Genomic DNA, 22,851 nt, shown 5'->3' with positions numbered 1-22,851 from the left:
CAGTGAAGCCTGCTGTGTGCAGCTGCACAGGGGCAGGTTTCTGCTTTCTGTGCTGTGTGTACAGCACAGGGAAGGATCTGGCCTTGGTAGTTTTATAGAAGAGAAAGGAGAAAATAAACAAAATCAACAAATGGAAATCCTCAGCCGGAAGGGGACATACTGGTTATTTACTTAAAGTGCTGCTGAGATCCAACGCAAATTTTCAAGAAGCATTCCATTTAGTACTAGCAGAGGTTTATTTAGCCCATGTTTGCTGTTTGTTTTCAATAATTTTTCATAGCAAAACACATTTGCTACCAGTGCTCATTCCGAGCATCTTCGATTGTATAATCCCCAGCACTACCCTGGTTGCTACGGAGACAACAGAGATGCCACAAACAGCAAAGCTCTTCAGGTGTGGAAGAAATGCACAAAGGAAAGAACCATCCCATGCAAATGAGATCTTCCTGCCCTTGTACACAGGTGTGGAACATGGGTGAGGGCTATAGGATGTACAATGAGCTGGGCCCTGCTTCTCTCCTTGCCTCCACAGCACCGAGCTGCTTTTCAGACTGCACAAAAAGCCACGTACCGTATCATTCTAGACTCAATGCCAAAGAACATTTTCTACCTGGATTTGAATAATGTGAATATATTAATTAAAGTTGATAATGGCTGATAATGATTTCCATCAGCAGTAGAATGATGCTATATTTATCATTATCTCTGAGATTCTCATACCTAGCTAATTTATACAGAGAAGACTTGAAGTAACGTGACTTGCCATCTTAACAACTTCTCTGATAACACCTTTAAAGTAACAGAACATTGTTTCCTGAGACAACCGAGACTGTTTCTTGTTATGTGATGGAAAGCAAAGAGAGGAGATCAAAACCCCAAGGTTTCGCTTTGAGCTGGTTACCCTTCAAAAGGAGCTGATTTTGAGATGCCACAGCATTGGCAAAAATCTACTTGAGAACCATTTAGCATTTGTATTTATTACAGACATAGACTGCAGACACAAGTAGGGCTAAAAGGAAAAGGATATGGAGAGAGGGAGGGCTGGAACTGCCTCTTGGTCCCACCCAAGATCCAGCTAGGTATCTCTAGCAGGAGATACCTCAGAGTCTGGGAGCCCTGCACATGTCTTCCCTGGCCTGAGCAACAGTACTCAAGCACAGCTCTGTGCACACTCATGGTTTGGGGTTGGTGGCATGCACGGATTCTCCAGGACTTCAGGAAAGCAGCATCTTCCCTCAGGCTGTGCCCAGAGGTCTGTCAGAAGAACCCTTCTTTGGCAGCAAGAAATAAGAAACTTCTTACAAGAGCAAGAAAGGATGAAGCAGGAACAGAGCTGGAAGATGTCTTCTGCAGCTCAGCCTTTGGGTTGGGATGGTGAGGAATGCCTGGGATCTTCCCTTCAGGAGGAAAAGAGGAGAACCACCCAAAGCCTCATAATTCTGCAGTGGTGGATCACAAAGGCCTAAAACCCAGAGGGGTAGAATTCATGGCACAGTCTGTGGAGAAGGGAATGTACAGAAACACAGTCAGACACTGCACACAGCCAGGAACTTGCTCCTATGGCCCTGGAACTTACAAACAGCTGAACCACCTCTGAGTTTGGAATTTTTTTTTCCTTCTTTTTTTTAATTTTAATACCAAGTCACTGCATATATACCTGCAACTGAAAATTCTGGGGAAAGAAAAAAAAAGGAAATAAGCATTTGCTGCAAAACACATCCCAGCTATATAATGTGCATTCATAAAATATGCATAACAGATTTCACTTTAGTAAGGGCAAGATTCAGATGCACCAGTAACTGAGAAACAGAGGCCAAAAGAGCTTGCGACACAAAATAGGAAAAAAACATCCTGGAACCTTAGAGTTCCTCAAAGCTAATGACATCACTGCTCATCATTTCATCAGACCCAGACTCAGAGAACAACAACAGGAATCTTCTTAAATATTTGTTGTTAAGGTAAATCTAAAATGATTGTCTAGCACAATGTTAATTACATTGTACAGCAATCAAAACAGAGACGCTGAGTCTAATGAATCCCTACTCTCACCTTTGGAACAGAACTGGAGTGTCTTGTTCACCTCCTTATTAGCACATAAATATTCTAATTAGGAAGCAACTCCAGATGAATAGGATTAGCAATAAGGACATTTTAGACTAGGTACACAAGAGATACTCAAAACTCTCATGTCTTATCTAAGGCTCTCCTGACATTTATAATCATGTAGAAACGCTAAATTTACATAGCTCTGCCTAATTAGACATGGTTGCAATTATGTTGTGGGCTTTCTTTTTTTCCTGCCCAAGTACAACTTACGCTGTCAAAACAGGAAGCAGGAACTGAATAGAAATTCGGTAAGAAATAAAGGTAATTTTTGTTTTAATTTTTTTTCTCTCCAATTTGTAATTCATGTTACAACCCCACTTTTTAGATCCCAGGCAAGAATTGGCTATTATGAATCTAAGTCCAGAAGTCCAGATCACAGTTGCTTTAAATGTAAAAATGAGCTTTAATCAGCAGCATGTCAAGAGTGGGCACGAAAGCAGGCCAAATTCTGCAAAAGGTCACACGTGCACTGCATGGGGTCAGTGGGCTGCTCCTGCTCTTGATGAGAGGAGGAAGCAAAGCTCCTTGAAACTCTCCCCCTGCCTATGTCTTTTGCTGACCACTTTTCAGACTGAGTCCCTCTCTTCAGCCAGAAAAAGCTGCAATCTTGATGGTGCTGAAGGAATTCTGCCCTTCTTGGTCTTCACCAAGATGGTGAGAAGCAGGTAATCCATCAGACTGTATTTTCTGAGCAGCAACTGCTGGCATTATTGGGCAGGAAGCTGATAAATGATGTGTACATTGTAGTAACTGAATTTCAATATATTGTCTTTGGTGCCTATAATCACAGATAGAGCTCTTTCACCTTAGCTCAGACATAATTCAAAGTAAGTGCTATGCACACAGTTCAATGCTGAGCTGAACTGTGGACATTTGAACTCGATATTGGTATCAGCAGATATCTGCACTGAGGAGACGGCCATACACACGTATGAACTGCCTGGATGGGGCTGTTAGGAAGTTTCTAGGGCAAACAGCCACAAATCCATTTCATTGACTGTTGAAGGTCTAATTCTCTCTGCTCCTAGAGTCGCTGTTTATCAGAAAATCAGCACCTTATTTGACTTGTGTCATGTTTCAAGCTCCACGCAAATGATGCTAGGGCAGTGACAGAGCCCCAGGAAGCTGGGTGTTCTAGTGGCAAAGTTCAGTGGCCCTAAGCACAGCACCACGTACGAATACTGTTCTTAATAAAGACTCAAGAGGAATAAGAATACATCCAAAGAGTGCACTGAGAATCTCCTGTTTACAGCTTAGCTACTGAGAATGTAGGAGAGGTGGAGAAAAGACTGTTCTGCTTGTGCAGGTGTGCAAAAGCAAGAATTAGTCAATTAAGAAACTGAATTACCTCCTCCTACAAAACTGAAGAGAAGGGTATCATACAGTAAGCCGTTCCATGCAAACACACTCATTCCATTCAATGGTTTAACAGGTCAGTAGCATCCACCAAGTCCAGGGTCAACCCAAAGCCTGCTGAAGCCCAACTGCAGTCTTCCAATGAATTTTAAATTCATGTACCACTGAAATGGGCAAATCTGGCATGTTTCTGAATATCTGCATGAAATAAGGGAACTGTTTGCTTCTAAAAGGATGTAACAGTATGTTCTCTTTGGGTAGGACATCAGCCTGATGCCCGCTTTCTTATCAAACTTTCTAATCAGGACTTGCATCAGTCATGACGGTTGGATTTGAAAGCTCATGATGACAGTCCAAGGAGTTGAAACAAAATCAATAACCATACAAACACCACTCCCATCCCCTGCTCTGCTATCTTTACGATCAATCAATATGCATAAATGACTACTGCCAGGCACATCTGCACTAGTCTAGCACATAATCAACTTTGTCTTGTCTCAGCTTAATATAATTTTCCACCATATTAGCAGTCTTTATGATATCCTGTCTTTCCGAATAGACATAATTCAGAATCACTACATAGCTCAATTGGACTATTATGTGCATACACACCCACACACACAAATCCACTCTTTGGTGACGGCCTCTCCTCACTGCTGTGGTTGAGATTACAGCCACAGTTAAAGGGTTTGCAAGGAGGTGACACCCAAGGCCACAGGCGTCCATACTTCTGGCAGAACAACACACATGTAGGCATATAAACATATCTGGGAAAAGAAATGAACAAACTCATCAAAAAACACACTGAAGCACCCGTTGAAAATTGCACACACTTTTAATGACTTGGGTGAGGGCTGCTGTTGCATAAATTTGTTTAACGTTAGTGTCCCTTGTTTGCTGTAAATTTCACACTGCAAAATTACCAGGGCAGTTCTAATGGAGCTGAAGCCTACAGCTGCTCTCTATGATAAAGGAGGAAGTAATTACGAATTCCTCCGGGAAGACACAGAAAGTCAAAGATCTCCCTTGGAAGTGTTCCCTGAGGAGCTGCTCGGCAGCGGGCTGCGAGGCGCACAGCAGCTCCGCAGAGCTGGGCACAGAATGAGCAGGATGCTCATGCTGGCAGCCACTGGACCATCAGCTGCCATTCAGCCTGAAGGGACTGAGAGCTGGAGCCTGCAGCAGCCCCTGCCAAGAAGCGTTCCAACAGTCAAGGCAGAGCGTGGAAGTGATAACTGTGTTCCAAGTTCAGATGATACCACGTAACTTTACATCTAAATGCTAGTGCAGGACGTAAACACCAAACACTGAGCTCAGGGAGATCATGGCTGAAGTTCTGATGGATGTCTGCATCATGAGGGGATGCTGAAGTACATGAGCTGTCCCACCTAGAATGGCATTTTCTATGTAGTTTGCTCCGAAACAAATGCCTTCTATTTATTTCCATGGAAACCACAACAGATACAATGTGCACAATAACACTACTGGACAGAGCAAATTCTCAGCCACAAAATGCTATTTTTCAACATAGCCACCACCATTAGCTGTGCATTTTTGCCAGAGATGAACTAAAGTCTGCATGCTACACTTGTACAAGTCTGCACCAGCGGAGGTGACCCACTGTCACTGCTGCCACTGCTGAAACTCACTACCCATTGCTTCATTGTGCTCACACCCACTTTTTGTTCTCCATAAATGTTCAGCAAGTGTCAAAGAATGTCAGTGGGTGCCTTGTTCCACAGGGAGGAATTCAGTTCCACACCTTTGCTTTATACGCACTTCCACGTCAGACACCATTGTGTCAGACTACACCTCTGCTGCCATCTGTCACATCACAGCAACATGTAATGGAATATTGGTGGGAAGGTCCAACCTCCTCTGCCATCCCATCAAAATCTGCCTCTGATGCCATGGGCCAACATAATTAAAAAGGAGGCATTATTTTTGGAGCAGCCAACATACAGTCCTCTGAATCCAGAGCTTATAACTCTTGCCAGTCTTGACATGAGAAGTGGAAATAGGGCAAGAACACTGCCTGCAGAAACTCCTGTTGCTGTGCACAAAAGACAGAGTGCTTCAGCCCCTTTGCTCAGCTGCAGCAGCCTGGTGTTCTGGGGGCACAGAGTGGGTGCACAGCCCCAGCCCAGACTCGGCCTCCCCATGCTACTCTGAGCACAGCCCCAGCACACATTCTGATCACACTTCTGAGATGGTAAGGCAGCTCACTCCAGGTATGGAAAGAGGAGAAACATAAGAAACAAAATCACCTAATGGAACAGACAGGCAGAATTTATTCTGTTGCTGCCTGTGCGTCACTCACAGCAACGTGGTGCAGTGTACTTCAGGCTTGTTTGCTGAGAACAAATATAATTCTTATTTATAATGCAACAAAGGATAAAGCAGGTTGCAGGTTTTCTGGTTCTGATAAGTGACTCTCTGATTATTTCTTCAATAAAAGCCATCGTGTCTTTCAGATTACTCTTTCATGTTTCATTCTTGTTTGGAACAGAGAAGTTGCAGAAGAGTCTCTCCGTGCCCTGAGTCACTTTGTTTATTTTCTCATTTACAAAACCCAGGGGCCCACTGGAGAACACTTCAGGGGCACTTAAGAACTTCTGAGCGCTGGGTTGAGCTACGTGGACGAGGGTAAGCAACGCACAGCTCTGGGAAGCGTCCCCAGTTATCAGGTAATTGCCTCCTGAGAGATGATGATGCGCCAGCACCAAGCAGGGGGTGTTATCACCACGGATCATGACATGGCACTCTGCTTGAATAGCAATAATCTGGCTTTCCGAATAAACAGCAAAGCACGATGCTGCTGGGAAGGCTGTCAATGGCCCCCCAGCACATCAGCATGCCAGGTGTGGCTGGCTGGGCTGAGAGGGGGTGAGAGATGTTAAATGCAACATAACCATCTGCTCAGACTTTCTACTTTTAAATTTCTCTTGCAAAAAAAAAAAATCTATCATGTTATTTAATGTGTCTTCTTTCAAGGTATCTCTCACACTATCATTTAGAAACACAAACTACACTGAGGCTGGGATTTTCTGTGTCAAAGTGTCCCATTGAAATTCAGACACCTCCTTCTCACAGTCTGTGCAATGCTGTGAAGTAAACAGGGCCTGGACCTCGTTGCACAAAATCCCCCAACAAACTGTGTGTTTATGTAATGGTGTACGGATTTAGGGCCGCTCCGGAGAGATACAGCTGGTTAGACTTGAAAATAACTGCCTGTGTGAAAACACAAACAATAATTTATGGAACTTTAAATGAGTTTTCGCAAGATTTTTGATGCATTTTCCCCGAGTGCTCTCCTGCACATCTAGTAATTAACTACACTGTTTACCCTGTCTTATTTCCTGTGGACACTGTGAGAATACACCAGGTCTGTGCTCCTCTCTCAGCACACCCCGGTGCAGCATCTGGGTCAGCACAATAATGCAAAATCCATTTCTTAAACCTGTCAGTCAGCCTTTGAAGACGCTGTACTGCAGGCGATGGTCACTCTGAGTTACATTAATAGGTTCTTATGGTGAACAGAGGAATTAGCTCTCAGCAGAACATTCCTAAATACCCCTTTTGATATGGTAGGATGACAGCAGTGGCAGAGACCATACAGAGAGCTGAAGAGGCCTAGGGATGAAAGTGGGTGGAGGACATTACAATGTTTTTTTCATCGGAAGTCACTAATGGTGAAACTGTTCCCAGGAAAGGGCATTTGAAATCTCTTACTTGGAATTTATTCTTACACTGCAAAACAGTCTCTTTTTTTAATGGTTTGAGACAACTTTTTAAAAAATTGATCTTTAAAATGCCAAACATCATTTTAGAAGGCCAATATCAATGTGACATTTTTGCTGCTATTAAAATAAAGATCTATTTTTTTTCTCTCTCTCTCTTTTTTTTTTTTTCCTTCAGATTTTCTTCTGATTGGTAACTAAGATTTTTTGGATTCATTATTTTGACCTAATCAGGGGGCAGGGAACTCTTGTGGGGCATTTCATACCCAATCAGGATCATCTACCATCATAGATGGCTGCTGCTGCTGCTGCAACCTGCACTGATGAGGATGTAGCTGAGATTTTCTCTAGCTCTCTCAGGTTGGATATTAGAACTTTTCAGAGAGAGCAGTGATGCAGTGGCTCAGCTGCCCATGGAGATGGTGGGGCTACTGTCCCTGGAGGTGTTCAGGAACTGTGGAGATGTGGCGCTGAGGGAAGTGGTCTGTGGGCACAGTGGGCTGGGGTTGGGCTTGGGGATCTCAAAGATCTTTTCCACCCTTAAGGATTTCAGGATTCTATGATTCTCTCCAGTCTGTGTGCTCACAGAACAGCCGCTGTGACAAAAGCAGCTCCGGGTGGGGCATCAACCAAAGATCCACCAATGTCCTGAGATTTCCCTGGTCTGCAGGCTATTTTAGCACTGGTAATGCCAGCTCATGGAATTCAGCTTAGTTATGTCTGTGTGAGCCATAGCCAGAGCAGGAATTGCTTTGTAAATAGATGATACACAGAAGCCATGTGTTCACTCAGCACTTCTCTAGCCCATGCTGAAGGAAGCTGCCTTGTTTCTAATCCATCGGGCAGATTTTTGGATAGTCAGAAATCCTGGTAATCCTTTAAGTTTTTCTCTTTGTGCTTAAAGATGTATTCATTCAAGCCACATCTAGGTGCTGATTTGCAAGCAAATGCTGTTCATTACCTTTTCTGCCAAACATCATGTCTTCTGGTATCAAGCATCCAGGGGGAAAAAATGCACATAATTGACAAATCTAATAACGCATTTCCCATCACACTCCTCTGCATTGCCATGGCCACAAAAAGATGGAATCAGCCAAGATGAAAGCATTTTCAGGGCTGAAGTTTAATGGCTAAAATAATTGCAAAAACGTACACATCTCCAAAACAAACCACTTCCAGAATAAATAACGTGTTGAGTAGCCTCTCATCTGCTACTTCAGTTCACCTCAGTACAGGCTCTCCTGTGAGCAAAACACATGCAACATACTGTAGGATGTTTCAGACCCTGCAGATCTGTGCAGCTGAGACAGTTCCTCACTGCTGCAGACACTGTACAGTTTGTAGCCCTAAATAAAGAAGGATGCATTTCTGCTCCTCTTGTCTCTTTGAAATTCACCTTGAGAAGGTGAAGACGGCGCTTTGTAAGTGGGCATTTTATTTTGCTTGGGTGGTATCAAATCCTCTCCTTAGAAAAGCAAGGATCTACCAGAAAAGTGACACCAATTCTGCAAGAGTTGACCTACCAACCCTGCCACTCGTGCTCAGACAAGAGACACCAGCCTGGTCAGTCTACCCTGGCTGAGAGTCTGCCCAAACTTTTATCCATTAAAATGGGTTTCTTCCTTTTAAACTGAGTTCCATATTGGTATGGATGTGAAACTACAATCTATTTATTTTTCATAAAGCTGAATAATTAAGACTGTAAAGGCCAACTTATTGAATGCCTGGATAATATGAGTCACCAGGTTTTATCCAATTAGTTCCCCTTCTAAATTTTAGCCATTAGATATAAGGTCACTCAGTATGTGACCTGTTTACTTTAACTGAAAACTACATTTATTTTTCTAGAGAGTCATTCAAAACAGAAAGCATTTTAAGCATAAGGAATGAACTGCTTGAATAAAACATAATTGTACTGACATGTACTCTACTTAATGAGAATTTCTTACACTAAATCCCCACTGATTTTAAAAATTGGAATAAAAGAACAACGAGAAAAAGGAAAATATTTAGCCTAAAAAATAGGGGGGAAAAAAATTGAGATTACTATGACAAGAGAACAATGTATCGCTGCTCTGCAACTACCAGCTCCTAGGTGCTTTAATGCGCAGTTTTGGGGAAAGCAACACAGAATATTCCAAAGTGTGGTACCTGAGGTGGTTGTGATGACCTGTAGCCAGGCTGGTGATGCTTTGGATGCATTGAACAAGAACAGTTGTTCTCCCCTTCAAAGAGCTATCTTCTGCATCCTTCTTGGATACTAATTAGTACAGAACTTAATGAATTATACAGTATTAATGGTGCAGAATAGCAAACTCCCACGTTTGTATCCCCTTTCACACATTTTGGTCTTTTTGGAAAGACAAACAACTACACGCCCTGTGATCCTGATGCTATTCCAAAGCTCTGATGAGACGCACTATAGACACCAGATACACTGCTGCTCTAATTCTGCATTATAGAGCACATAATGGCCTCTCCTTTGTTTCTACCCATAACTTTCCATTTAAAGAATACTATCAGAATGCAGGACTCTCTTCTGACAGTGATGTGCCTTTGCAAAAGTTGTCTTTTTCTTACGCTTTGTTAGGAAAAGTCACTGCAGATTGAAACACTTGTAAACTCAGTCATCCTCTAGAAAATGTGTTAGAGCTAATGTTTTAATAAGAAATGTAGTCAAAGATGCTTATAGGTTATATTACTAAACAAATACCACTGTAACTAGAAAGAAAGAGTTAACAAAGACTCTCTTTAAAATGCTAATAACAGACAATGGTCTGTGGATAAGTTAATTAGCGGAGCCAGCTTGTGTTTAATTATTTCACTTGACCTGGTGCAGATTTAGACAATAATCCCTTTAGAGAGGGGAATGGGCTGCTGGAGAGTATGTGATGTATCAGAGAAAAAAAGTTTAAATCTGCCTGAGCTGAGCAGGTAGGCTTCTATCTAAAATTGGAAAGATACACTAGTCTCTACTGTACGACAAGCTCAAATGGAAAACGAAATGCAGGTCTGAACCAGAGAGATTATGCTAAGGACCTGGTGAGCTTTCCACTCCGATACTTAATTTTTTTTCTCTTCCCATTCAGCTGGGATTTTACTATTGAATAATGTATAAACCAACCCACTGTAGAAAGAGGTGGGATTTTATGAGCAACTTGAAACAAGTGCAACCAGACTGTACCAGAACTCTGAGAACATACTAAAATGTGTGTGAAGAAAGAAAAGGGTCTATAGGCCGATTAGTATATGTGGAATTTTCATACGAGAGAGGCTCTGAAGATTTCCACATTTAAAAAGAAAAGAAACCAAACCTGATTAAGTTGGGTATCAATCCCATTCTTCCTCAAACTCTATAATCAAATCCAATTAAACTCAGAGGTTTGTTTTATCTGAGTAGGTCAACCCCAAATCATGTAGCTTTTCAGATTGATAACAGCTCTTCAGCAGTGTGCCCAAATATGAATAAGAAGTCATTACAGCTTAGAAAGTGAATCAGCAGAGTCTCCTGCAGACGCTGAAGCATCCTCATGCCAGCAATACCTGAAGGAAGCCAGGTGGATACAAGAGCATAAGCCAAATGAAAGGAAGAAAAAAAATAAAAGGAAATCAAAACCAAAACTGAACTGGGAGCTACTTTGGCAATAAATAGCTTCATACACAATGTGTGAGTGTCAGTCAAAGGGTAGGACTCATTCTCAGTGGAATTCACTCCACAGGAGATGTAAACTGGTTGTAGGTTACCTTCATGCACTCGTTCTGTCTGTTCTGTGCTGGAGCATCCTCCTGCATGTACGTTCAGACAGAACACAGTGCACAGGGACCTGAGATGAAAAACTTCACAGAGCAACTAGACTGATGAAAGCAACATTGTTGTTCCATTTGGTTTTCCTTATTAAAAATGTAACGTGATGGGGAATTAAATGCTGGGACAAGAGCAAGACAACTGCAAGCCACCTGTCAGGTGCTCATTCCAGAGAAAAGTGCTGTGGGGCTGAGGTGGCATCCTCATCAGAACCTCTGACAGCCACGGGCCATAAAGCTTGTCATCATAGAATCATGACAGACAAAGCCCCCTCAGCTACTGCAAGCGTGAAACCAATCTCTGAAACTGATGGCATGGCCAAAAAATGATGGGTCCTTCCTCATCCCTCACAAACTACTATGATGTTCTCCTCCCTTGAAGGGCAGGAGCTGGCTGAGGAAGCTGGTGTGCCCCAATCATGAACAGGGCGCTTCAGCAAAGCCAACAGCAACAGAAAGAAATGCTGGAGGTGAGTTCAAAATCAGCATTAAAAAAATGTTAGAGCAGAGAGGATTTGTAGGACTGCTGTCCTGGCAACATGTTGGCCATGACTGTCTGAATCCCAAAGAATTCATGGTGCACAGCTGAAATAACAGGAAGAGTATAAGGTTTCATGGAAACCATCAGCTTGAGCAGCTCCTTTAACCAAACAGGCACTGTTTGGCCACACTATTGAAGGATGTGCAACTGTTCCTTCCCCAAAAGCAGAGGTGTGAGGGATGGAATGTCAGACAGCTAACAGTCAGGGGCCAGCAATACAGGCTATCATGAAGTGTGCTCTGCCTATGTAGGCACTATGATTAACTTGTGTTCTCTGCTCTGTCCTACTTCCTTCATTAGTGTTTATCTTTGTTTGTCAATGTTATTAACTTTCTAAAGCCCCAGTGACAACAGGGCCATTAGTTTTAAAGTACTGGGAGGAGAGCAGTGCGGAGAGGAAACCAGAGCTAGGCTGAGCTCCTGCTTACAAAATCCACATCCACACCATGGGCACCATTTATCCAGCCCATTGCATGTGTGTCCTGATCATTCTGCAGCTGAATTTTTTTTTTTTTTTTGAAGTAAATACAATGGCTATTTCCCTCTTTGGTCATTGGGCTTCCTCAGTTTCCAGCCTATTTACAAGCATTTATTTTTTTGTTGAAAGCTTTTACTCTTTAGAAGTTCCTACTATCATCTCCAAAACCCCGTCTTTTATTTTTTATTTTTTAGTGTGATATTTGCTCGTGTTTTTATCCTCCAGGCCTTCAGCTTTATCAGTTTCACAGTTTTACCTAGCTGTCAGTACCACCTATCAGTTTTATAATCAAGGAAATCCTATCAAAAATAATAACACATGAAGCAATGCTGGGCCAACAGCGTGCAGAGCAGACCCAAGCCCTTTCCATCTGCTAACTTCCACTAAGTCAAATTACTACGAGTGGCCCTCCACTGGGCACACAATACATTTCCAAAGGCACAAAATGGTGTTAACAAAATGAACCATTTTTACTGATGAATGGGAGTGCTCCTTTCCATAATTTGCTGAAAAAGGTCATCCTTGCCTGTAATGAGAAAATGAAATGCATGCTGGAGTGATGGAGCAAGCTCAAATTAGTCCTATATATGATACAGAAACATAAACCAGAATCAAGCATAAATCTAAATTCAGCTTAAGGCTAATCAGCTCTTTCTTTGACAGGATATGCTGCTGTAGAAATGGGATAATTTTATAACTGAATAATTTAACCAGTTTTATCTTTAAGTGATAATTTCAGGCATATTAATACATAAAGCCTTATTATTTATATTTTTTTATTACATGGACCTGAAAATCTACAGTGTATCAAGAATAGCACAGCATTCAGTGATAAGGGACATTTATCAGTGGCTTTCATCTACCAGAATGTCTACGAACTTCACCCATCCCTGCGATGAAATGTGGCCCATGTGTGGCTTCTCAGGAGAAAACACAGGCAAAACACCTTGAGTGCCTGCAAGTCTGGAAGCCAGCTATGGGGGTTTGTGGTCCAAATTCATAGAAATGGGCTGTCCAGTCAGAGGAAAGCTTCCTTGTGCAGCAAGCAAGGCTCTGTCTTAGCCGTGCGTTGCAGTTGGTGTAGTGGGTGGTTGGAAGGGACAAACCCAACTTAGAAATGTTGTATTTGGGCAATCTCAAACCAGTGGGACGCTGCCTAAGGAATATTCCACAAAAGACAAACTGTAGCAACCAAAATGCTATTAAATGAATTCCCATCACCTTGTTTACTCTCAGTCAACATCTGAAATAGAGTCAACAGGGAGATTTTGAAAAGGTACAAGCAATGACCTGGAGATATTGTAGAATCATTTAGGTTGGAAAGACTGGTAGGATCATACAGTCCAATCATCAGTCCATCCTATTATGTCACTAAGTGACATCTACTCTTTTCTTGAAGGTGTGCAGGGACTTCCCATGCTGATGCCTGACTGCTGTTTCCTAGAAGAAATAGTTCCTACAGATGGTAAAATCAATCATGGCTCAGGCTTTGCAGGGGCAGGGTACCATAATTTTTTTTCTCTTTAACATAATGTTTCAGAATTCTGCTCTAACTCAAATGTGTATTTGCTCCAAGATCACAGTGTTGGAAAAGAAATCAACAGTCTCTACCAATAAAAAGAACTTTCCCTCTTCCCCATCCAAATCCTGCCGCTTCATCCATAAATAAAATAAGGCACTAACTCAGTTCCTGGCAAGAGCTCCCTTTTATCTTCCGCTCACTTAAGGAAGGCTAGCAACATCACATTTTCGGAAAGCCAAGTGTAGTAATCATAGAATTGGATTTCATGTATTTTTAAAAACATTTGCAGCAGCAGAGCTCCAATCACTTTTAAAAGAAGTATAAACATTCAGAAATTCTGAGGAAGCAGCTCAGAGCTCCTGACTGCCTTTATTCCTTTAGCACCAGACGAACACGCTGGGAAGGGTCTCCTTTCAAAGGAAGTCTCAGAAAGTTAGCAACATTATGTTACAAGCACCGCAGAGCCAAAACACTTATTATCTCAAATAAGCCCGGATGACATTTGAGATATCTCGACGTTTATTGGCCTGCCAGCAAAGCATGGAATCAACCAGCCCCTTTTCTCTCATATCTTTTTCTTCCCTTTCTTTTTTCCTTGCTTGCTCAAAGTCTGTGTTCATAAAATATTTAATGGGAGCTCTTTAGAGATGATATTGTATGTACTGTAGCCCCAGTGCAGGTCTGCGGTGCTACTCGGACAGATATTCTGCCCCCAGAGAAATCAGAAGAGCTGACGGAGCTGCATCACTGGACTGGGAGCTCACAGGTGGCTGCCAGACCCCAGCATGAGCAGGGATGGGCAAACAGAGCAAACACGCAGAACTGCTCTGGTCCCTTTGCCATTGTTATAAGGAGAAATGCTTCTTTTCAGAACTGAAAAGAGCAATACCGATGTTCTGACTGTTTCCGAGCCCCAGCTGGGGACAGCTGACCCTTTTTTACCTCTTGTTGTTTTCTTCTGAGTGGAGAAAAAAAGAGCAATGATGTCTGGAATTCAGATAAACTGCTCAATTGAGCTATCACTGGGTTAGCAGTTCCTTGTAGCACCACCCATTTCTGCAGCAGCCTGCCACGTATTAAAGAAAATAGCATGGTTCCCTTCACCACTGAACTTTGTTACAACCTGTTCATCTCCTATGTTCACAGCCGTCCCTTTTAACTTTGTAGTCCAATCATGATTTCATCTTTCCCCCCTACGTTTCCTAAATCAGCTACAAATGTAATACATTTTCTTGACATTTCCTGTATTCGAGCAAGTATCTGCTTTTAACATTCTCATCTCAGCCCGGTTGCTTGAATGTACATTTGAACCTCTGGCATACACTAAATCCCTATCACTTTCCCTATTAGTGCAGAGGTAGACGTTTCTTTGTTCCACCTTTGGCATTTTTCACCCTCAGGTATCTGGGAGCTTAAATGAGACTATTGCCAACCTGTCCTCCTTTAATAATTTTTATGAAGTGCAGTCCAATTATCTTTATCTTCCTTGGGGATCCATTCAGTGGTAATGAGCGGATGGACACAGAGCATTGTAACCATATTTACATTCAGATGAATGGGAACCAGGTAAGATAAATTTAAAGCCATCAATATTTTAATACCTCAGCTACACTGCATGTCAGACACATTTAGAGGGATCAGCACAATTTTAGAGGCTGAGTTTTTAATTTCCTCCCTTGGTTTGTGGAAATGAGGGTTTAAAAACAGCAGTAAATGACGTGAATTTGTCTTTAAGTAGGATTCTTGTAGGTTAACAGAAACATGTCCCACAACACAAAGCAAGACAGAAAGCTTAGTCCAGCCTCTTGGACATTTCTTGAATTGAACATAACGAAAGAAACCAATAAATAACAAGTCCCTAAGTGGAGACGTTGAGAGCACTAAGTTAGAGATTACACAGAAGAGATGCTGAGCTAGAAACACCAGTTTTGAAGCAACCTTTCTCCCTTTTGAAAAACAAAGGTTGGATCTGGAATATGGAGCCATCCCTCCGAAACCACACAGCTTTGACAGTTACTTTCACACCTGCTTCAAGGCACCTCTGCACTGCAGTAGCAAGGTGGAAGGACTGGTCTGAGACTGCAAACTTGATTGTCTTTCAACACAGCTTAAAATAACAGTGTTATAGGCACTGATAAACGTTTCAATAAGCATTTGGAGAAACAACTGGTATCCAGGGAATTTATCTTGGCTGTAGTAGTTTCAGCTGAATAGGTCAGATTTGTTAACATTTTAATTTACACAAAGCTGCATTCCAAATACCGCTCTTCGGCTCCTTTCCCTAATAACAAGAAAATGTCAGTAGCTAAACCAAATTTACTCCTAATAGCTTTCTCAAGATTTGAGGAAAAACAAACAAAAACAAAAAAACAATCTGCGATACAGTCATGGGAGAGCTTAGACACATTTTTCAGTTTAGACTTAATATAATTTTATGTTAATAAAATAGAAACCTTCCGTCGGTTCCAGATGTAAGCCTGAAAGGCAGCAGAGAGCACTGGGAACGAGCATACCCCATAGCTGCAGGGCAGCCCCAGGACTGTGCCCACAGCAGCTTGTTCTACTCGTTCCCACTGTCCCTTGCTCACCCTGCTATCAGCTGTGGGATGCTCAGCACCAGATTTCCATACACAAACTGCCACCTTGCTGTCATTTCCCAGACCTGGTGCAACAGGGGGACGAACGTGAAGCATACGGTTTCCTTGTAAGTTTTAATATCTTTCAGATGCAAGGAGATAAATCGGAAAAAATATCATCGTTGTGGCTTACCCTTTCCCCTATTTATCACCTGCCTCTTTTTTTTTCCAGCTGATTTCCTGAGATTAAAACCTCTCTACCTGCTATCACAATCCATGTCTCTAAAAGTAATATAAACCTACGACCTTTCTTTATCTGTAAAGTCCTACATTAAAGTGCTCGCCCCTACTGATGTCAGGGGGACAGTAAATGTTCAGTCATTCCCATAAAGCCATTTTTCTGCCAGTACTCAGATTCTTCCTCTGGGTCTCCTGCTGCTGTCCTCTTGAGGGCCACCCCCATTGCTCTGTACCCTTCATGCACCCCCAAAGCCACAAAGCAGCCCCAAGCAGCCAAGGAAAAGGCATGAGTCATTGAGTTCTCTGTGCTGATGCAAGTGAAGTTTGTGAAGATTGTGCAATGAATGCTGATGAACGCTTATTTACACAACATTAATGATGTGAACAGCAATGCACACCAGCCATCACCTGTTACAGCACTGCAGTAGGGTTGATGGGGCTGATCTGGCAGGAAATAAATGCCCAATGTGCTGGAGGGTGTCACCTCCCCGGGCTGGTGTCAGCAGCAGGGCACCCATGTACATCCACCCGGTCCCTGCCATTAGTCGTGAGAGAGGAAAGGAGAGAATGGAAGAACTAGCCCAATTTCTGATCCCTTCTCTCAGAAATGCACCCCTGGCACTCTCAAAAAAATGCATTTTGACAGACTTCTTGTCTCTGGGGACTGCCTGAACTCAAACTTCAAGGAACAAATGACCCTTCCTATCACTTACAAGTTGACAAAAAAAATCTCCCAATTGTAGTGGACAGGTGACCCTCCAGAAAGCATACAATCCAAGTGGGAAAAAAAGGCAGAATTTAAGTTCTCCCTTCACTTCACACCCACAGACTGCTGCCTCCTCCTTCACGGTCACTCCAAGCCACCACTGATGTTATGTTGATTTTTGTTAAATGTTTAATGTTCAGTGCCTTCTCCTTGAGTTATGCTCAGAATCAAAGAAGGCAGAGCTATAAGAATCATACTATATAGCTCATATTAACAGAGCATGTTTCTGTCCTTTGAAATGATATTTTTTCTATATTTGGAGAAGCTGTACCTTGTAAAATGCCAAGAAGATGAGGTATTAAAAACAGAGTTGCACACAAAACCAAAATCACAAGGTTGATAACATACACCAAAAGACATTTTCCTAATCTGGAAATGATACAAGAATGCCATCATGAAACATGCCAAGTGTGCGGAATACAGGCTGTGTAACTGCTTCCAAAGATAATATAAAGAGAGTTAAGCAAGATAGGTCTAGAAAGGGCTATAGACATATACCACTTTATCTTTTCCATGACAGAAGGAGGATAAATGCCAATTTATTCATCTCCCCGTTCCTTCTGGATTTTCTACATCTTTGAGTAGTGCACTGTTACACAAGGTAAACACCAGATCTTGAGTTGGAAGATTCTCCCAGAGTTCCATCGACCACTATGGATTAAGACAACCAAAGCCACCATGCACCACAGTCACTGCAGAAGCGAAGACCATGAACTCCACACTGCAACTCCAATTTCTGTAGAGTTTGAATTCAAGATACAATTGGGAACTTGGTGTGGCTGTGTTCAAACTCACCTCCCTGTCGAGGCCAGCAGCCACGGTGACGATATCTCCTGTCTCACTGTTAATGGTGAACATGTTCTGCGATGGGCTCTGGGGGGTCTGAGTCACGATTCGATATCTCACCATCCCGTTCGCCGTGGTGCTGTCATCAGCATCATTGGCAGTCACTGTCATCACATAGGTACCTTGGAACAAGACAAGACAAAATGTCAGGATTATCTCGTTGCACAGCAGATTGCAGTCCCATAGACTCAGGGATGTGCATTTTACTCAGAATTGCAGGGAGACCACGTCCCATTTCAGTCTAGACAAGGTGAGGAATACGAAAATAGCAACAGTGCTGAGACTAGATGATCTGCAAGGAGACTGATTACATGTAGCTGATATACAGAAAGAAGGTACATGGGGATATCAATGATTAACTTCTAATTCTTTCAGTGATTGTGAGTCTTAGGGCAGCATTTTTTTTTTTTTTTTGTCCTGCAATTTCATATAGATTCTCCTAGGAGATTTTTTTCCATCTACCAATCATTGCATTCACAGGCATTCAAAAGCATTTCCAGAGTTTAACAGCAGATAGCCTGTTAGAGTTCTCAGCAGCTTCAGAAGGACCCCGTCAATGTACCCAGGACCCCACCAATAGGCCCAGTGTAGCAAATAACCTTCTGCTGCCTCCTGTTTGGGAGAAACATCCATCCTTCTAGCTCCTTCCAGAGAAAAAAAAAACATTTCTGCTGAGCGAATGGAACAGCTGCTGCCCAGCAGGATGGATAAACAATGATTTGGTATGTGTGGCCAGTGATGTATTGAATCATTGGTTGTTTCTTGCTAATCATCAGTGTCTTCATTTGCCTTGCAAAAAAAAAAAATCATCCCTACTTTCTAGATACAGTTGGGAGTGCTCTGATACACTGACAGACTCATTATCACTGGAGTTTGGCAGCGGGGTGTTTTGTTAAAGTGGGAAATTGTAATTATGAGGGTAAAAGATGTTACTTGATTGGATGGACTCCTGCAGCTGCATGGTCCTGTGACCCCCCAGAGCTCATAGGGCCCAGCTTTACACTTGTTATGTTGGTTGGAGAGAAAGACTGAAAGGGCAGATGCATGCTGCTTGTAAAAAGCAATCTGCAACAGTCTATGAATCTAACATATGAGACCTGAAGAGGAGGAGTGGCAGGCAAAGAGAGACAGAGAAACCAGACATAGCCTTGTTTAATGACCATCAGAAACCAACAGCATCCATGGAGAGATGGAATTTAGCACGTGAACACTGCTCATTTGAGAGCCCTAAACAGGATGCAACACCTTATGAGCGTGTCAAACTTGAGGAGATGCAAAGTTGTCCCAACAAGAACTTGGGCTCAAGGCACAGCTATGTGTTTTGCGACAACAAGCCGAGCTCATTCAACCTGCTCTGTTAGATGTGAGCCACTGGCAAACTGGAGGCCATACAGCTACATCAGTATTGCATCATGTCTGATCTAACAAGCCCAGTTTGGTCACAAAATTAACCAGTTTCCAGCTCAGGGAGAGCCCTAAGAGCTAGGGAGCTTGTATCTGTTTGCAAGAGAATTAAAAGAGCTACCCCATGCTGTAAATCAGCAGCTCTAATCAATGGCTGCAGCACACTCGAATCTGTAGCCTAGTCAAGTGTCCTGAAGACATTCAGCATGCGAGGAACCTCCCAGCATCTTCCCCCAATCTGGGAAAACAACACTTTTCAGCATTAGCAAGAAGTGGCTTCCTAAGTTTGTGTTTTAGCAATGTGGAAAATTCTTTGCTGAACTTTTTCCATCCGGCTCCATCAGGGCTCTTTTTGTTCTCTGTGGTAATACATATCCCTGAGAGTTTTTTTAGTTCAATAAGAATTATAGATTAAAAATTAAATGAATGTGTAAGGCAAATTCTAATGATGAATACATTCCTATCTTTCTGCACTAATCCTGATTCACATTCGTGAAATGAAAACAAACTATTCAACATCTTTAATATTTTCCCAATCAATAAACTTCGGGAGACGGAAGGAACACTGAATTGAAACAAGGCTGCGCAAGCAAAGGATTTTCTTTTCTCCTTTCTCTTCAAGCATTCTTTTTTTTTTGCTCTTTTGCAAAACCAGTTATCATGAGCCAACTGATACAAATAAAAAAGCCATTCCTTAGATAGGTACAGACGAAATGTACAGGAGAAATTTAAATAGGAAATATGCTGAATGAAGAGATGTTTGATTTGAGATCTATGTTATCTTAATGCATTCTATACAGAAAATATCTCTGAACAGAATGTCAAAACCTGGGGCTAATGAAAGCAGAAGTGGAAGAGGAAAACAGAATCTATTTTAGGACATATGCAGTCTTGGGATGTACTCCAGACAACAGGTGGTATTTTGTGGTTCTGTTCTAGTGCAGCTCAGAAAGAAAAGTTAATTTTTTTGGGGGGGTTCAGTTGAATACATCCACTGTTCTGGAAGGATCTCTCAGTCTGCACACAGTTTCCAAAACAAACCAGGACATGAGGGAGGTGATGGGTTCCCAGCCTGGCAAAGGGGGTGCAGGTGTGGTGCACATGGGGTGACCTGATGGTAGCTCTGCTATGAATGAGGCACCCCTAAATGCATTGGGTGTCCTTCACTCTTTACCTGACCTTTTCTGCCATGCTACGTTTTGACCACTGGACTGAGCACATCTGCTCCAAAACAAATGAGTTTTTCAGCAGCGTTTGACCTACGTCTTCATAAAGGGAGAAGAGACTGGACAAATGTCTCTAAAGTCATGAGCGGAGCACCAGGGAGCTGTATTTCAAGTGGCAATCTGCTCCCTCTCCATCTCATTTCTTTAATTTCCCTTATGAAACTCAACCGCAGAGAAAATAAAGAGAGGAACTTGGCATTAATTACTAACTTGCAACTTAATAAAGCATCCTCTGCAAAAGGCCCTGCATGGCTGCAGCACTCCACAGCACATGATGGAAATATAGCAGCTCTTCCTTCCCCAGCTCTCTGCTGCTCCCCGGGGCGAGTTGTCTGGCCACAGTCTGCTGGAAAACAGTTGCAATTGACTCCTTTCTTTCTGCAGACTGTGTGGTGGCTGGGAAGAGCTGATCCATCCATTCAGGTTCCTGCACGCAGGCATTTCCCACCTGGTTGTGCTGACCCAAGGGCAGCAGCCTGATGGCATCTCCTCATGACTTTGCTGAGAGCCATTCCCAAGGAGTGCTCCCAGGAGGCCAGCTGCTCCGACCCGTGCTCACCACCAACATCCTGCTCAGATTTCTGTGCATTTGTTCCATTTTTAAGTAAAATGTATCCTTTACATACTGACGTGCCGCAGTGAGTGGCATAAACATATATCTGTGTACAAGAATATTCAGCAGAGTGCTGCTGATATATACTGCTACAGTGCCGAACATCTTCTGGGTGCCATAAAAAGTCTCCCACTACAGTAAGGTGGTTGGTGATGATTTACCCACTCTATAGTAAATAATGACGTGTTTCTATATCCTATGCATGGAGATATATCTTCATATACTTTATATTAAAATAAAGGAAATGCACCCTCATAGACAGCCTCTATTACTGCACAAATGAGGCAAACGAACAGTGGCAGACCGTACATTTCCTACACACTGGAGAACTGAGGCTCAGATTGTTAGGATTTAAATGAAAAAAATCCTAAGTAATGTACAGACTGCTTGATCCAGCTGTAGAGTGTGACCGTGCATTTGCAGAAATCAAAGCATTAACCACATATCCTTTAAATACCTGCACCCTGCCCAAGTAGAGACTGGCAGCAGTTACCACAAACCAGGGACAGTGCATCAGCCCTTTCAGGCCCTAGTGAACATTGATCCCTGGTGATGGAGACAAAAGAGAACGGTACGAATGGGGAAAGAGGGTCTTCATGCCTCCAGTGTGTGGAAGAATTATCAGCTTTAATTTTGGCTCTGAAGTAGCAGACATGCTTACATCCTCCCTACAAGCAAGCTGACAACATTAAATGAATGCATGAAGCGCCAAAACTCAGGAATGTGCCCAAGTCTGTGCTGTGTATCAAATAAGAAACACCCAGTCCAGACGGTGTTTGATGTAACTGCATTAACCCCCACACCTGGCCTGCTAACTCAGGTAGATAACCTGTTGAAAGGGAAGCATTTCTCATCAAATCAGGCGCATGGTATGTTAAATGAAATACCTAACCTAGTACATCATGTCACTATTAAATCAAATTTGTTGCATGTTGAACAGCTCTTCTGAGGAACAGATTGAATTATCATGCACAGCTAGTGATGACAAGATTACTGTGCATTAGCTTTTCATTAACTAATGTGCCAAGTTCATATATCACCTGAGTTAAAATTAATGTATGGCACGATGAAGGAGATCTATCAATAAAATGCAAGACCCCAAGAATCTGAACTTCACAACAGATTCACTTTTATTTCCCAGAGACTGCCATCTCCAGATATTATTTTTTCAAATGAGATACTTTTGTTTCAGTCTAACAACAGGCAAGAAACAAGAGAGATGCTTGAAAGCACCCATAATGGAAAATATTCCCATTAGATTAATCAAGCTTTCTACGGCGTAGGCAAAATAATACCTTGCAGAATGCAGGGTGGTGGAAGCAAACAGATCGTTTTTACCAGTATCTTCAGTTTTATCGATCTTAAAATTAATTGCATCTGCTTGCAAAAGACTAAAAAAGGATTTTATGTTCACTGTATCTCATTTGATCTCTGTGTGTTTGTAAGTTAAAAAAAGGAGGAAAACAAGGAAGATAGCTGCCCTGTATCTATATGAGCAATGCAGTCGTAAACCAATGTCTCCCCAGAATCACTCTGGAATTTGAGAGTCAGGGTGATTGTTTCTGCTCCCAAAGCATGCCAAAATCTGCTGATTCCCATCACTGTGCCTGCAATCTCTGCTCTCCCATCCAAA

General features: G+C 42.4%; 1 protein-coding gene across 1 annotated transcript in view; it reads right to left on the bottom strand.

The window, feature by feature from the left end:
* The window catches only part of LOC104914057 (cadherin-4-like), a 133,762-nt gene that overhangs the window by 13,835 nt on the left and 97,076 nt on the right, over positions 1–22,851 (bottom strand). Inside the window, exon 6 of the mRNA XM_019622230.2 lies at positions 17,925–18,097. Within this exon, the coding sequence (XP_019477775.1) occupies positions 17,925–18,097 (173 nt within the window). The remainder of the gene's footprint in view (positions 1–17,924; positions 18,098–22,851) is intronic.

The sequence above is a fragment of the Meleagris gallopavo genome, chromosome 22, assembly GCF_000146605.3.
Source record: "Meleagris gallopavo isolate NT-WF06-2002-E0010 breed Aviagen turkey brand Nicholas breeding stock chromosome 22, Turkey_5.1, whole genome shotgun sequence".
Lineage (NCBI taxonomy): Eukaryota > Metazoa > Chordata > Aves > Galliformes > Phasianidae > Meleagris > Meleagris gallopavo.
This window is presented reverse-complemented; position numbering and strand designations above follow the sequence as displayed.